At 39.9% G+C, this 17678-nt stretch overlaps 1 protein-coding gene across 2 annotated transcripts in view; it reads right to left on the bottom strand.

Annotated features, from left to right (window-relative positions):
• LOC117428460 (sarcoplasmic/endoplasmic reticulum calcium ATPase 2) overlaps positions 1 to 17678 on the bottom strand; it is a 36331-nt gene extending 18653 nt beyond the window's left edge. Inside the window, exons 1-5 of one of the 2 annotated variants that reach the window (XR_009308007.1) lie at positions 17027 to 17678; positions 16135 to 16152; positions 15800 to 15882; positions 11484 to 11588; positions 5343 to 5481 (exon numbers count right to left, since the gene is read on the bottom strand). Coding sequence is in view for 1 of the 2 variants with exons in the window: in XM_058994681.1 (XP_058850664.1) it covers positions 5343 to 5481; positions 11484 to 11588; positions 15800 to 15882; positions 16135 to 16152; positions 17027 to 17144 (463 nt within the window). In the remaining variant the exon portion in view is untranslated. The remainder of the gene's footprint in view (positions 1 to 5342; positions 5482 to 11483; positions 11589 to 15799; positions 15883 to 16134; positions 16153 to 17026) is intronic. The other variant, XM_058994681.1, reaches the window with a different exon arrangement.

Below are 17678 nucleotides of genomic sequence, written 5' to 3'. Positions count from 1 at the left end.
CTTCTTTCAGGCACATGTTTCTGGAAATCTGAAATGCTAGGAAGTACCTATATTATGCAGCACTATCTTTCACAGCAAAATCATGCAAGACCACGTGAGAATGAAATGTGCTTGCAGCATATCACATCAGGAATAGGAACGCATTTCTTTCTGGGGGTCGGTAATAATCTGTTTAAATGATGTTTAATTTGGAAAACGCTAATAAAAAGGCAGGTGTCTTAGACTTCTAGTAACAAAGCTCTTGGTGCCAAGCACATTCACGCCAGTTTACAGGGATGGAAGCAAGACTTGAACTGCATAGCAGTTTTGATCCATTCCTCATTTTACTACCTGATTAAATCAGACACACTTGACCTTGTTAACTATACACTGGTGCTGATCAAGCTTGTATCAAAACCTGGAATCTGTGAAACTGCCAAGCAAAAGGAGTCTTAATCCTATCCCTGGTTTAGAATAGAGTGGTCTTGAAGAAAAAAAAAAAGAAAAGAAAAGAAAGCAGAAGCTTGGTGACAATCAACACTGTGATGAAGAGCAAATCCCTGCTGAAGCATCGATTCTATTTAAAAAGCAGCAGGCAGGCATGTTCTGAATCTCGGAACAGAGCGCTCCAGAATCTGCTCTGCTCCATCCTGCCTGTCTATTATAGTCGACAACAGCATACCAGCCACAAAGGATCCATGCAACCTTTCGGTGCTATCGCAGGCCTGTCCTGCTCTTCAAAAACGAGCACTCCAGCCAAGCGGAGCATGCCACATTGTAAAATTACTGCTGGCAAAATCCTCCCTTTGTGATATATAAATAGACACTAGTCTAAGCTATAAGCTAGAAGCAAAGAAATATCATTTTTATTTAACAACTAAATCATGTGCAGAATAAACACGAACAGCTTGTGATGCTGCTTAAATAAAAAGGAAAAAAACAAAAACCGGTGGCAGTTTGTTTTGATATTTGAAAATTGCCGTAAAAAGATACACATCCATTTGTTTATTCTAAACTAAAAATCACACACCTGCACAAGGGTGGGGAGGTAGGACACCTATAACCACAGCTAGCCCCACAGCAAAAAAAAAAAAAAACTGAGAAACTCTGTAACCTAAAACGTGGCATTAAACCACAGGAGCAAACAAGGACTGGGGAGATTTAAAATTTATATATATATATATATATATATATATATATATATATATATATATATATATATATATAAATATTTTAATTAAAAAATCCAAGCAAATAATGGCTACATCTTAAGATTGTCACTCCTGTGAAAGACAAGCGGATTTGATGAGTCTTTCAAGGAATTGTTCTCTTTTAACCCCCATCTTGCATCTGGATTTTGGTTTCACAGACATAGATTAGCACTAATCCTGGACTGCCTTGCCTAAGGTTACATTAGGTAGTTAAATATTAATGCTAACCAAGGTCTGTGGAAATCAACCTTTCATGTACCTTTTAAATATAGCCCAGTACCTCAGATAAACATTCTAGCTCAGCTTTTAGAAGAACTTGAACTGGATTAACCAATAGCAATGTGTTCATGCTAAATGAAACAGCCTTCAAGAGTCTTCAAAAGAACACATTGTACAAATTTGATTAACTGGGTGGAGAGTTTTACTGCAGTTCATGTGAAATAGCCAAAAAAATGTAGACCTGTTTATTAAAAGAAAGAAAGTTCAGCCATCTGCTGTACAAACTATTTATCTGATCAATCTGTTGGTCTCCACTCCATTACATCCTGTTTCCACAAGCTCGGGCTTTAAAATAACTTTCCCTTCCCTCTGTCTTTAGCAGCCACTGCAGGCATTAGAATACAGATTATATAACACTGCTGAAATATTCAATATTGTCACACTTCAAATGGTTTACAGAAAGATTATATACCGTTGTTCTACTCGGTATAATCCAGTTTCTCGCTTGCTTAACTGCTATATCATATCCAGAATCAACACTAAACAAATACAGGAAAAGAAACATCAAAAAGGACAAGTTCACTTTGGGGACGCCCCCCCCCCCCGCCCCCCGCCCCCCCCCCCCCCCCCCCCCCCCCCCCCCCCCCCCCCCCGCCCCCCCCCCCCCCCCCCCCCCCCCCCCCCCCCCCCCGCCCCGAGGTCAGGCCTGGTCGCTGACAGGTTGCCAGCAGGATTCTTAGAGCAAGCCTAGTTCTTGGCAGCTGCTTGGACGTCAGTTCTAATGGAAAACAAAAGAGATACTCGCAGGGCAGTTTCTCAGGGAAACGTTCTGGAGAAAGACATCCTTAACACTTTAAACCAGAATAGGGTGCCCTTGGCTTTGCTTCAGGATGAAAAACTACCTCTTTCCTACCTGTCATCAAATTCCACTTCTACTCAATTATCCAAACAGTAGAGATGCACCGACAATCGGCAGTCTATCGGCATGGCACCGTTAAGGGAAAAAAAAACACAATCGTCTATCGGTAGTTTTTGTTATTTTAGCAGATAATGTACACCGATATTCATGCTTGAATTTCTTCCAGCACAGAATTTAATGCTTGGTCAGGCGCACTTATTAAAAATGACAAGAACACAGACACTCATTTTCTCAGTGCTGTGTAACATGTTTAAAACAGGTTAAATATAGCCCCTATGTCTTGTTCTAGTAGTTTACCTGCACTGTTTATTTATTATCGGTATCCCTCAGTATCGGCCGATATGGGTAGATAACCATCGGCTATCGGTATCGGGTAAGAAAATCTTATCGGTGCACCCCTACAGAACAATTAAAGCATATCCAATCTAACCACGATCATCCAAAAACACACTGGGTGTGTCGTCACAGGAGTTCAGAAAATGTAGAATCTACTGTATATTTTGGTGCATCTGGGAACTGGGTTCCATTCATAGCTAAGTTATTCATTTTAGTTCAGTTTACTTTGTCCTTCTGGCTGCAGTATGAAATATAGCTTGAAACATGTAGCCCCTACTAAGATTTAGCCAACTGTCAAGAAAATTTAGGGTCAGTCTAGTATTTACAGGTCAAGTGTAGTTTAACGGTTCCTCCTCATAGCATCCTAAAGGTCAAACCCACTTGTCAGCACTTTCCTCTACCTGTCCTGATTAGAGTGGAACTCCCAAAGTCATGCTTACTTGCAGGACCTTCCTCAAGGTTAAAATGCTCAGGCTCCTGTTCTCTGGAACAACCGCTGGTTACATGCCAAGGACAGAACAGACTGTGCTACATATAGCAAGTGTTAAAATGTTTTTTTGGTCTAACCCCAGTATATTACATCTGCATCTAAAAGTGTTCACTAACAAAATAAAACTGACAAGCAAGGGGATACCAACCACCTGGCCATTTCTGATACTTGCATAAGTGACACCAGACACTTTCCAGGCTGTAGAATTGCCAAAATAGTCTGAAATCCCTGGACAGGGGGCTGTACCCCAGTGCACGGTGCTCTCTGCCACTTCCCTATAAGGCCATCTCTCCACTGACAATGGGAGCAGCCCATCACACAGCGCCGACACGTGTACAGGGCAGGAGGAGACACAGCATTGTGCTTGCTCTTCAGCACCTTCATGGCTTGGCACAGATTAGAAACTGCTTTCTGAACAAAAGCGTAGCCATCGCTGCAGCCGCCCCATCTCCTTTGTCCAATCTACCCTCCCTACCGGTCTATCGAAGCTCAGCTGAACACCTACCCACCCGTACATTGTTTTAGCATCAACCTAAAAAGCTGCCGAGTCAAGTTCTGCAGTTGGCTGCATTAATGCTGAAAGAAATGTTTTTTGTGCAAGTGTATATAGAGCTTTAACAAGATATCACCAATGGTAAATCTGACACAGACTGCACTTCATTTAATATGTGTGGCTTCAGCATGGTTTACAAGTTTACATTTCAAAAGAAAAGAAGCAAACAGAGGTTAAACTGGAAGAACCTTTTCTCAATAGTAGCCGAAACGGAGACACCAACACAACTATGTGTCAGGATCAATCAGAAAGGAGCATTATTAACCTGCTAGAGTGGGTGAGCTATATGAGCAACACACAGACCTAACACCAGAATACATTTAGCTGAAACTCAGAGACTCCCTGTACAGAACTGAACATGCTTTAAAAAATTTCCTTCCTATGGACTGTATATAATTTCACCTTTCCTGGACTTCCTACTTCATTAAGTGAGATATGTAAAAGTCACAATATTTAGCATGAATTAATCATTACAACGTGGAGAAATGCTCACATTGCAAAAGACAAGGTTATAAAAGAAAAAACAATTTTATATATACATTATTAACCCCATTCAATGACCAGTGATGCATGCACTTGCTACCGAACATATGTATCTCTTCCCTTATTGCAATAGATATTAACATTTTCATGGCATGCAACATATATTTAGTTTGTCTATCCAATGTCCTGTGTGTTCCTGCAGGTAAACCATCTCAGTGGAGTTGAGGGAGGGTGGCTGACTAAACAGTGCGCCAACCACCCTTCATCAATTCAAGCCACATCCCGCACAGTGTTTAAAATTCTGTTCATGAAGTCCTTCAGCAGAGCACATTTGAATAAGATTGTCCCTGTGTCCTCTAGACTGCCTGTGCGCTGCAATCTGCGTCAGCAATGGAATGGGGGGGGGGGGGGGGGGGTCACACACAGCAGAGCCTATTTGCTCAGCTCCTGATGCAAAACGACTAGGGAATAGGCTCAGCTAGCTACACAGTTTAGAGATTTTGAAAGACAGATACAAGCCTTTTAACTTGTTTAGTTTACGTATTAAACAACCAGTGGTACAGTCAAACACAGATTAAAATGCAGATGCAAGACAGATGTAATCATAGCACAAAACAGGTTTGCGAGCAATAGCAATAGAATTAGCAAACCGGAGCAAAGAACAAAACAGCAAAACCACCAACACTGTGCACTTCAAGAATCCACTTATTAAACTACCCTCCTATACACAAAACTAGGTGCACATTTCCATTTAAAGATCTTCAAGAGAAGCCCACATGCCTACTTCTAGAACATAACTTAGCTTAAAATAAACACTGGGAATATTAGTGTCCAAAAAAGTATTAGTTTTTGGAGAAGGTACTTCGCTTGGTCTTAATGTGTCGGAGCATGAACTTTGACAGGGTTAGACCAAGGTTGACAGCTTGTAGGCTTCTAATTGAAGTACTCTATTACTATTTTTTTCATCCCACAGCCCATAAAACCAAGATTTATGTAGCAAATAATGCAGTAAACACACTTGGTTAGGGAAATTCAGCAAAAATAACCTAGTTCAGACTATTTTTTGTAAATAAATAAATAAAAATAAAAAAGATGCTAGAGTTTTAAAGAATTCTCTTTGACACCTATGAAAATGAAGCGTTAGTCTCTTACCGGCTACTTCCACAATATCTCCGGGGACAAGATCTTTGGCCTTGATCCTCTGGACACTTTTCCTGTCCTGCCGGTAAACCTTTCCCATCTCAGGCTCATATTCTTTGAGGGCTTCAATAGCATTTTCAGCATTTCTTTCCTGTTGAAAAATTAAGTAAAACACAAATGTTAAAATGCTCAAAAGCACTGTATCATCTCAACTGAATGCCTGAAATTAAGACCCCCCCAAAAAATAAAAAAATAGCCATATAAAATATACAGTGCCCACCTTGTAAACCAATATACCCAAAGACTGTGTGGACAGGTTTGTGAAATCTTTGGGGGACTTTTTGGATTTCAACCACCAGAAAATTTTGATTTCAAGCTGTTTTAATGCATCCCCTAAGCATGTGCAAATAATTCAAGAGCCAGAAGAGAAAGTGTTTAGATTCCTGTGATTAACAGAGTTAATTCAGAAAATAGTCTCTTCATTGAGGTACAGCAACTGATCCATGTTGCAAACTTTCCAAAAACCGCCCAAACAACCTAAAGGCATACTTAATGTATTGAAGTCCCTGGAGCAATCCAATCCTGGCTTTTAAAATGCTGAATAAAGTATAAAGCTGCAACCCAGTTTACTGGCTAAAAGATGGAAGAGAGATGATGCACAATTAAAAAGGTTTAAAAATAAATCCAGGATAGTGGAAACGTTATTCTGAACTTTCTAGGTCAAAGCGCAGAGCAAACTGTGGGCAGGGTGAAATGGCGTAGTACAGTTAAGGATGGGAATGAGGACAGCAAAGGTTGGTTCATACTTCAGAATGTGCCACAGGTCGGAATTACATCATCCACACTCTTGCGACGTGTCTTTTGGAAAGTCATAAAGCCTTTTCTCATGCGTCTGCGACCTGAAACCGCACAGGGTCGGCTAATGTTGAAAAATGTCAACATCTGCTGCATTGTCGGAGTGAAGCTGCACAGCTTTATAGCTGTCTGCGCTGGACGTATCGCATTAATCTGCGACAGAAGTATGAACCAACCCTTAGGCTATGATGAATTGGCGACACCTTCTATATTTGCTAATGGCTCCTGACACTTGCTTGCTGTGGTAATGCACATCAAATCTTACAATCCCCAAATGAATACTTTCTCCAAGATTAAGCATTATTTATAGCCATTTCTGAGCCAAAAGACAATGTTCACATCCCCAAAGAGTCTACCAAGTGCCAGGCTGTTCCAGCATCCCCACGAACACAACACCCCCTGTCTAACACCATCCCCACTAGAGGAACACCAACACATCCACTCCTCTCTCCCAGCAACGAGGTCTCCTGCCCTCCCGCTTTAATAAACAAGCAAGGTTAAAACGAAGCCTGTAACCTTCTGTAGTCCCGCTTTCCCAGCCAGAGGAGCCTGGGGGATTGTGGGAAAGTTTCAACGAGGTGCCAACACGGGCCAGGGTTCACAGGCAAAGCAGTCAGCAGCAGAACTGACACAGCCAGGTCAAAGTTAAACCCGGCAAAACTAGTCAGTAATCATAAGTGGCTGACTGGAGCCAAGGGCTGTCTAGCCTCCTGAAAAAGCATGGCTGTTTAAAAAAATCAGAAACAAATATTTCAATGTATTCATTTCAAATGTAACTATTATTATTTCTAGCAACAAGGAATAATGACATCATTAAGCAATTCCAAGAATTGCACCCAGAATACCAGAAAATGTGCATTTACTGATGCTATGAAACATAAGGGTATTTGAAATCCCCTAAGTTGAATTTCTATAATAAGCAACCCTCTGCTTTCTCCCAGTGGGACGTTCAGTATGATGTCAAAAGGACTTGTGGATTTTGGCAGAACTTTCCCATATTTTTTTTAATGGAAACACAGTTGCCTCAAGCTTTGTCCCAGTTGCGCATCAAGCCCACCAATCTTATGCTTCTGTTTTGCATTATTGGGATCTGGTTCACAGGACTATTTCCTAATTTTAAAACAAATAACTAAAAAGATCACTCTACAGAACTACACTGTTCACAGCTTAATAACTCTCCAAGCTTTTACGTAGTTTGCATCCCCATTAGTAAAATAAATAAATAAATAAAATCAAAATAAATAAAATCAAAAAAGGACACAGTGCCTAGGTCCCAGCTTTAATAAAATGATACAGGTTATCTAAGTAAAACTACCCATGTGCAGGCTTTTTTTAAACTGGATTTGTTGGTTTAGCAAACCGTGTCCTTAAACATGGATAATAATTTATCTGCTGGCTAACTAATAAACTGCTATGCTGGATACCCATGGCTTTCAACGGTAAATTAAACTCTTAGGATGTTTGCATTGGGAGAGACCTTTCAACCCAACAGCAGGTTCTATATTAAAAACTCTTACTATACATGCTGCGGACCGTGTACTCTCGTGCTCTTCATACAGTCGTGGATTTTGCCCTCTCCGGTTCCTATTCCAGTTATGGCAAAGATTCTAGTCTGGTTCTGTCAAGTAGCATGGAAACAAGCAGACAACTGACCATTTGACACAAAAGCATGCATAGCCGGCCTATTTAAGAGTTACAAATTTCTGATCTTTGATCAAATACGAGTATGGATGGGTGAGTTGCCAGGCACACAGGACTAAACACCCATCCAATTACACGGTTTGCTTAGACCTAGGCAAAAAACTTTCCTGTTAGCACAAGTCCAGCACAATGATCCTGTTTGGGAGTTACTGTGTGCACACTGGGATACTTGCACAAAGGAGTCTAGAAATCCAAAACTACATCCCTATTGCACTAAATTGCCACACCTCCCCTATACTGTTTCAAATGAATTGCAAGTACAGCCCTCATCTTGTTATCCAGTAAATAAAGCAGGCAAGCCTGTGTGTTATCTCTCAGCAACAAGCAAACACTTCAAAATGCACACATTGCAGTGTGGTTCTGACATGGCACTTCACACCCCCTAGACCAGGAAGACATTCTCCATTTCCTGAACGATATGCCATGCATACTGGAGCACCCCACGGTACTAAAGCAGCAGGATTCCAACACCGTTAAAATAGAACGGCACAACTCTAAGCAGGGGCTGTGGAAAATAAATCAATCATTCTGCTTGGATAAGAACCGAGTTTTGCTGGGTCAAACCACATAGTGTTATGCATACTATACATAGAGTATGTGGCAACATACCATGTTCACACAAAAGGATGCAAAATCAATTTGTACCAAAAAAAAACAAAAAACAAAAAAAAACAACCACCACACACACATTAATAGTTTTGCTTTGAACCCCTTAACTACACACATCTGTCCAGGACTTTTACACTCCACTAGCATAATTTAAATAAGCATAACCACTTCCTAGAAACCTATACATTTAATACAAGAGAATATAATAAAATACTCTAGATCTGACTTTTTTTTTTACTGCATTACAGGTTTTTGAAACTATCAAAAGTTTCAGGTGTACCACAACATATGTATACAGCAGTCTCTTGGATCTTACGGAAAATACATGTTTATGTACCCCAGTCATATAGCTGCCTTGAGTATGCAAAAGCTCCTTTCCAACCCACACACAATAAAAAGGTTGATTTTTCTCTTCAGAACCATTCTTTTAAAATCATCCGGAATCAGCGCAGAGTGATAAAGCTAAGCCCATTACAGGTATCTATTTCTAACACTGCTGTTCCAAGGGGGTCAACCCAGGTAATAAAAGCATTGTACAATGCAGCAGTCAATCCCTTGTGTGCTACAAATCACATTGCTTTTAGACAAGGCTTTACAATGTACCCATTTCTTAAGTATCCATGGAGAACGTTCCCTTAAACTGACCCATCTAACTAAAATGAAGTGACGGATCAATAAGGGATGGAATTGTCCAAAGTTAACCCCACTAGCTCCAGTGTGGAAAATAAAGTCTGCAGTGAAGTCTGTTAAGAATGGCCCAAGGAGTCATCACTTGTGCAGTTCTTGCACTAGCATCACCTGTGACTATAGAAGCGCTAAACAGGACTGTCTTTCATTGAAATGACATGTGCCAGTCTTGATGAAAGCCAAATTGTGCCAACAACTTAACACTCAAAAACAAACTTAATAACAGTCTCCCCTACTCAGAACTAGGAAGTTGATTTTTGAATTTTTATATGTACTGTTGTGAAGCTGTAGTTAAAACCAGGCACATTAAAACAGCCAGTCCTAGAAGTCAAATGACCTGCAGCCATGCTAACTTGGATTCCAAGCTCTTTGTTCGAAATGTCAGTCACACAAAACAGGTACAGATTTGTTTGCTTGAGTACCCAAGTGACAGCAATGCTGCTGCTACTGGGACTGTGTTAAAAGTTACTTTGTAATAATCAGTTACTGTACATAATGCAACTGGAGCTTTTCCACCCATCTGCTTGATTTTAATACATAACAGTTCAGCAAAGTGTTGATTTGAATAAGTTAAAACAATGTTACAGTATTCAGAGGTCCCTTTTGCCTTTATGACTAACTGTCAGTTTCCATATCCGTGGTAAAAGTTGTGATTTGCAGTGTTCAATAAAATCAGTTGAACTGCTTGAGAAAGCTATTGATCTAATTTCTGTTCCTGACTATAAACCATGTAGTTCCAGTGTTGATGAATGGTCAGTACAAAACCACCAATAACTGCAGTGTTAGAGTAGAATACTTAAGCGGACACTACTTAAATAAAAAAAAGACTTTCTGAAAAATATTACAAATCTCTCCCCTCTAACAAAAGCCTGGAAATTGGTTTCATAGCAATACATTGGAAAATTTAAAAAAAAAAAAAAAAAAAATGCAGTCAATGACCCAATTTCCCGTTCTATTTTCAGGACTCTTTTGTAATCCCCCATTGAGATATGTGCAGATCACTGTATTCCAGGTGAACTGGAGAAGCTGTGCTCAAGTGACTTTGCAATGCCCTTCTACTCCTTAGCGATCTGTTCTAATGAGGTCTTACTATCTAGGGCTACAGTACCTGCCTTTGTGTTTCCTTGTAAACTCTGCTACAAGTGTAAGCACATAAGGAGAGGTATCAAAGTGTGCTTAAAAAGAGAAAATAATGATGTAAAACGAATGCTGAGCACTTGTCCGCAGACTAGGTAGCATGAGTCGTCCTAGAGCATGGGAAGCCTCTGCACCCACATTTACTGGATCCAGTCTATTTTCTGCAACATCAGAGTCATTATAATGTCTTGTCTGCAGTGACATAAGTTTGGTTCCTAATGAAAGCCCCCAGAAGAATTTGGGAAATCCTCACTTTATATTATGTAAAACCATGGACTTGTGTGCGAGACAAACATAATGCTGAACACACATATAATTGTTTTTCAAACAAAGTCTGAGCAATTAAATGACTGCACAGGGTTTTTATGTAAACAGCAGCTGCCCTTTGTGTTACCCCAACATTCAAAACTATTTGACTGAGAGATCAAAAAACATAAAATCAAGAACGATCAGGATTTCTCCGTGTATAAAAGGTCTGAAAAACAGGTTCATTGTTTTGTAGAAAACAGTTTTGTCTTGAGTTTTGTATTTCTGAAATATAAACTTAAGATAAGTTTAGGGGTTCAGAAGACAAGTTCATTGTAAATGATGCACAAGTCCAAGTAGAATTGTCTTTTGATGTGTTTTGAAGAACACGGTGCCTTTTTACTTTGTGCCTTATTGATGTCAAAAGTTACTCTTATGATATTTGAATACTAGTCTTAATGTCATATTATTGAACCCTCAATGCTAAAAAAACGATATTTTGGGGAGTTACATACTAGTTGTTTTAGTGGTTTTCTGTAGTACCATCAATTATTATTTAGTTCTACACTTCATCATCCAAGACAACTAAAAGGAAGAGTGCTCTTATGAAAACTCAAGCAGTTAGTGCACCAGCATTTACTTGCTGCTGCAGAACCAAACTTTTCCTGAAGTTAAACCCATCTTCTTTACATGAATGAGCAATAGTGGTTTACACACTGTAAGAGACACACAGCGTAGTCGGGGCAAACACAATCCAAATACAAGTGACGCAAGCAGGTTTAAATAAATAAATAGTTTTCTCTGCATTCACAACAATCGCTAGCAGCACACATCCCCAAATGACATCAGAAAGAGCCCACGGTGCCCTTCTGCACAAGAGAGTGGTCTATGAAGACTATTTTAAAACTGTCCCCTTACCTGCCACACACCCACGATGGCATTGGCTATTAGAATAAGTAAGATTACGAAAGGCTCCACGAAGGCTGTGATCGTTTCTTCCCCCTCCTCAAACCAGGCCAATACCTAGAGAAAGAAATAAAGAAAAAAAAAGGCATTAAAAAAATAATTGTTTCACCTCCACTGATGAAATACAAGAGATCACCCCACATTATTCCCTTCAATTACAGGTGACTCATCCTGCTGGCTCAATGCCAGCTAAGATATTCCACCTATATTAATGGTTCAAGCTTAAGAGTTGCTCAATTTTATTCAAGGACCCTTCAAATAGAACAAGCTTTATTTGTTTCAAAATAAATATAAAAAAGAAATCGCATTATTTAAAAGCCCAAATTAAGAGAGAGAGAGAGAGAGAGAGAGAGAGAGAGAGAGAGAGAGAGATACAGCACTGCAGCTATTGAATGGAAAGGAAGCCTTTCTGTGCTAATGAAATAGATACCATTTGGGGGCTTGTTTAAAATCAATCAAATAATACAAGCAGCACCTTCACTCAGACTAATGCATGCTTATTGCAATACAGAACCAGCACTCCTAATCGGCTGGAAAAGAAGACATTCTGTGGGTTAGAACTATAGCATTCCTAATCTTAGTCGATTTTTTATAATATTGAATCCCTCAAGGACAAAAAGCAAGTAGAGGGCAGCAAAGAATGAATCATGGCAGGAAGCGGCACAAGCCAACAGGCATGCACAAAATAAATAAATGAATACAAAATAAAAACTGTATTTGTATCGTTAAGCACCGAATGCAAAAAGCACCAGACCTGTTGCTGATCAGAGGCATTATGGCGAGTACCTGCTATTCAGGAAGACATCCAGATCGACATTATAAATTCCAACTACTTTGGCAAGTTGAACTTGCATTGAAGCAAGGCAGATTCCTAACCGAACTCAAGAAGAAATGCTGCATCCTGCCGTTTATTTTAAAGGCTATATCCTACTGGAAATCTCATCGCATACAGTCGCACCCTCCGCTACAGTTCGTGCAGGGGTCTTGTCTGTTGCTTAGTGCTTTCAAGTTCCATTATTCTGTGGCATGTAGACTTTCCATAACAGCAGCATATAGCAGCCAAGTGACATTGTAATTAAATCACCTTGTACATTTCTAATGTACAATTCAAACAAAAGGGATTAATGCTAAAAAAAATATATATATTTGCAATTGCAGTTTGCAAAAACAGTAGATGACTGGAGACAGTATGTAAACTATTTGCACACTGTGCACAAAAGTCTCTGGAAGTACAAACAAGACTTTAAGCACTGGCCATTATACTTGAGGTTAATATAAACTATCCACACACACACACGCCTACTGGCAAGGAGTTCAGGGAATAAAAAGAAGAAACCAAGCTAAACACATTTAGATCACTGTTTAAATCATTTTGTGTTTCTTTATTGGAGCACTGTCTGAAAAAGTCTTTAATTCAAATATTACCAATAAAACAAGAGGATACCAGGATCTGCATTACCAAACCTACCTAAAGTGACTTTCACGTCAATGAATTTTGGCTGACACCGGCAATTACAAGGAAACCGATTTCTAGCCATGCTTCAAGCTAAACTCATGCGTAACAAAAAGAAAAAAATAAATCCTGTAAAGTCATTGTAACAAAACCACCATTTGGTGCTAAACAACAATAATGTCTTGACCCACACGCACGGTGCATTACTTCATCACAATCAAGACAGCTGGTTCCCAAGATACAGTATGGCCCTCAATTACTCTGTCAATACAATGTAAATGTAGGTCACAGTGAATAAACTACATGCACAGTATGTGGAATAAATTACCACAGGACTGCACAGCTCCAGATTATTGAAGTGGATCAAGCGTCACTTTCATCCAATGGCCACCCGAGTATGAAATGAGATCTGGTTAGATCGAGTAGACAGCACCCATAACAAACCTGTCGTCTAACCTGCAATAAATTAATTAGGGACATCCAATCTTGTTCTGGCTGTCACTGGTTCCACCTGCACACTACAAGTCAATCAGCAACCAGATGCTACACAAAAAGGTCAAAGACCTATATCAAGACGACATGTATCAGTGAGGTCTTTTTGCTCAATAGGGTATATGGCAGTATGGGCCACGCAGGCAACCAGTATTATAGACTGCTGCCACTTTGCAGCATGAACTACAACGGCTGTCAAAGTTTATAGACAAATAGCTGCCTGCCTGCAATCCTTTCTGTTGCTGACAAGTGTACCAGATCCAGTTCCCAAGTTCTGATTGGTTGCTGTGCAGATATCAAACTGGTTTTACATTATCAGATGGATATCAGGTACTGGTTATTACTGACTTGTGTGAAGTGCACTAGAAAACGCACTCTTCCTGCAATCTGCTTTGCATGTTTTTAGCAAAACAATCTATCCATCGAAAACATGGGTTTCAGCTTTGCATACTTAAGACAGGCACTTTGCATATCAGCTCTAGCTTCAGCAAAGAGGCAATATGCATTAGTTACCCTGTCACGCAGCACAAAGATCAACCGCAAATCATTTTTCTTTTGGATCCAGTACTATAGCACTGTCCTCGGATTACTGTTCTAGAAGTCCTCAATTCAAATAGTACCAAGATGCCACATGGGCAATGTGCCCGCTGAAGGTCATTGCCCAAATGTGGTCAACTGTGGTGCCCGCTCTACAGTCATCGCTCCTGTTACTGTCAGGACCTTGCTGTTATCAAGAGGGAGGGGGCGAGACGACTGGAATACTATTCTGAGACTTTGTGCTACAGGCAAAGAGCGCAAAAAGGCCGTCATAGGTACGGGACTTGGGACAGATCAAATAGCCAAGGCTAAAATTCCAAAGGCCTTTTAAAGTCTCTTGAACAGGTCTGTTTGAGCATCACACATCCCCCTATATCAGACGTAGCGTAAATAGAAAATTAGAATCAAATCATGAAGTAGACCACCATGACCCACATCCTAGGACTTATGGATAGGCAGACAGGTTCCATTTATCCCCATATTACAATACTTTCAATTATTGGTATTATCAAGGTTTTTTTTTTTTCTTTCTTTTTTTGATTGAATTTTCTCCATTAAAAGTGGGACATACTGTACATACGTACTTATGCCTACATACGCAGACGGACAGTCATATCTCAGTGCTAAAGAATGACACACAGCCCTCCAGATACATGTGCATATCTATCTTTGAAAACTAAGTTTATCTGTGATTTTCTGTAATCCTCACATATTTTGCTTTGGTTTTTTCGAGTAGAGATACAGCATGAAATTAGGGCTGTTTCACATAGCCTAGTTTGTACTAATGCCTGACACATTTTTCCTCAAGTCAGGATATTTATAGCCAAGCTGACTCAAACTTCAAGTTTTAAAGTTAATTCAAACATTTATCCTCATTAAAATATTAACGAAATCCTTGCACAACGATGAAAAGTAGTGCATAGTTTAGTTACTGTACAGCAATAATCTCAAGATTTAAAAGAGCTAGCCTGTCAGGGGACTTACCAGTACAGTTAACCATTATCTAAGGAATACTCACAGCCATTTGGAATTCTCTTTGGACACCAACTGGAGGATTTCAGGAATTGCACATCTGCATCTGGCAAAAATTGAGTTAAGCTACTGGGCACAAAAGCTTCTTCAATGGTGTTCGTGCCACATTTGATGCCAGCGAGCACTATACAATAAATGAATAGCCCCCGAAAACCCATTTGCAACACACTAATGATTTTCAGCAAGAATTCAGCAGACTGTGTTCTATAAGCTGCATCTTGCACGGAGTAATACTCTTCTAAACTCAAAGAACATCATGAAATTTCACGTCCTTAAAGGCCATGGGGGTCTTTAAACACGCTTCATACAAGTTGCCCAGCTGTAATTCAATACACACATCAGTGTTGTTGACACCATTCCAGGCAAGGATAGCAAGTCTCTCAGCTGTTTCAGCCTTATGATCTTATATTTTAACCTCAGACAAGCACAGTCTGTTTATAACATGTACTTAGTGTCAAGTGGTTAACACCCCCTTTAATATGTATCCACGTTGTTCAATTGTATGCTGAAGAGACACTGGCAAACTGCCATTGGTTACCCAGGCTAACCTCACTAATCTTAATTTACCAGCGGGTCACAAACAGCACACACACAACCCCCAACCCCCAAAACACAGAACCCACCCCCCACAAGGAAGAGGGCAACAATAAGTTGAGAGATGGATGTTGAACGCTTTGTTTATTAAAACTAGGCTTGGATATTAAATCGTGTATTTTACATAGGGAAAGAGCAAGTAACCATGGATCATACTTACAAAAGATATACAAGCTGCCAACAGGAGAATTCTGACTAATAAGTCTTCAAACTGTTCACGCACGAGTTCCCACACAGATTTTCCTGTGGAAAGGGTAACAGAGGTCGATTAGGACAGCGATGAGATAGATAGATACACAGGGTGATTAGAAAGTAAGTTTACCACATCAACACACCATGTCATTGATGTGGTAAATGTACTTTCTAATCACCATAGACAGATAGATAGATAGAGATAGATAGAGATAGATAGATAGATAGATAGATAGATAGATAGATAGATAGATAGAGATAGATAGAACAGTAATGTAGATTCCTGAAGTGGCAGAAGCTTACCTTCCTCTGCTGGTAACTCTGTAGAAGGTTCGGGTTTCCACGGAACATGCCAGAAGACAAAGGATAGTTAGTGACGTAATATAGAGGCTACGGTACAAACAAGTCATTCATACATAACTTTAAACCTATTTTATACAACACAGTTCCGAGGACATCAAATCTAATTGTTGAAACTGTATCCATGTACATGTTGTAGCTCAACGATTAACTGTTAATATACGTAAGTGTGCCTCTTGAAATGAATACCTCAGTTCCTGATTACACATTTATATTAAACTGATTTGGTAGGCCGTGTTTCCAGTAAAGTGAAGCTTTTCTTCACAATTGGTCCACAGTTAGATCACCCCGTGCACGGTGATTTGATGATGTTGCACATTGCACCGGTAAGGCCATGTCATCACTCACTTAACCCGTTGTTTGCTATGCTGGACCACACGGTGACCCCAATGGGTAATTTTAAAGGCTTTTTTTTTTTTTTTTTTTTTTTTAACCACCACACACTAAGAATAAACGGTAAGACTTAACTTAAAGTCCTGGCAACTCAATCCCCAACTATTTTGAACTTTTTACAGCAGGAAATCACGCTTGCGTACCGTAATACGCTTCATTACATACGTGGTGAACAAACTAAAATTTGGAAAAAGGGCCTGTTACCCGGCTACCCTGAAACCCAAAATGTCTAAAACGCAAACACACAAAACCACTTTCAGTTAAATCTAAGTTATCCTCATAAGGTAAACTTGTTTAAAACCCACGAGGTTGTACATGACGTCAGCCATTTTCACTATTCATATTTGTGCCGGTTACTGTTCTGACATAGGCCTAGCGCTGCGTACCTGAGGAAACAATTTCACTGAAAAATAGGAAAATGAAAAATGGACAGATCACATACCATTCGGTCCCCATTTTTCTCTCAGCTTTTTCACCTGGTCCAGACTCAGCCCCGTGCTTTCATTTACATTGAAATTGTTATAAACTTCGTCCACAGTCTTTGTGTGAGCGTTCTCCATGGTTGATCTTCGTCTTTTTCTCAAGACAGTTTGACTTTGTTTTTAACGACGTCCACTCTTTAAAAAAAACGCAGTCCTTCTCTTTGAGAAAAAGCAACACAAATTAAACAGAATGTGCTCACATAAATTGAACTCTCGGCGAAACAAACTAAAAAATGACTGACTGAACCCCCCCACACACACACTTAAAAAGCAAAAAAAAAATAATAATAATAATAATATCCCGCTCTCACAGTTGCAATTCCTGTTTAATTGTTACTGTACCAATTTAAGAAACGACTGAAATTAAAACGACCCCCCAGAGCCACTGTGCTAAGATGTTCCACTTATTTCCCACAGTCTGCTGCAGAAAGCCCCGTACTTATTCTCTACGGCAGTCTATCACAGTTCTGCTCTGCTTATGTCCCTATGTTGCAGTTCTCGTCAGTGGCTACTCTCTGCAGCGCTACTCGTTTTATTGAATGTGGCTCACTCACTGCTGCTCCGCATGTGGAATCAGCTCATTGGCCAGAAATAGTCCGGAAATCATTTTTT

The sequence above is a fragment of the Acipenser ruthenus genome, chromosome 21, assembly GCF_902713425.1.
Source record: "Acipenser ruthenus chromosome 21, fAciRut3.2 maternal haplotype, whole genome shotgun sequence".
NCBI classification, from domain to species: domain Eukaryota; kingdom Metazoa; phylum Chordata; class Actinopteri; order Acipenseriformes; family Acipenseridae; genus Acipenser; species Acipenser ruthenus.
Note: the sequence above shows the minus strand (reverse complement) of the source record. Positions and strands in the feature narration are given on the sequence as shown.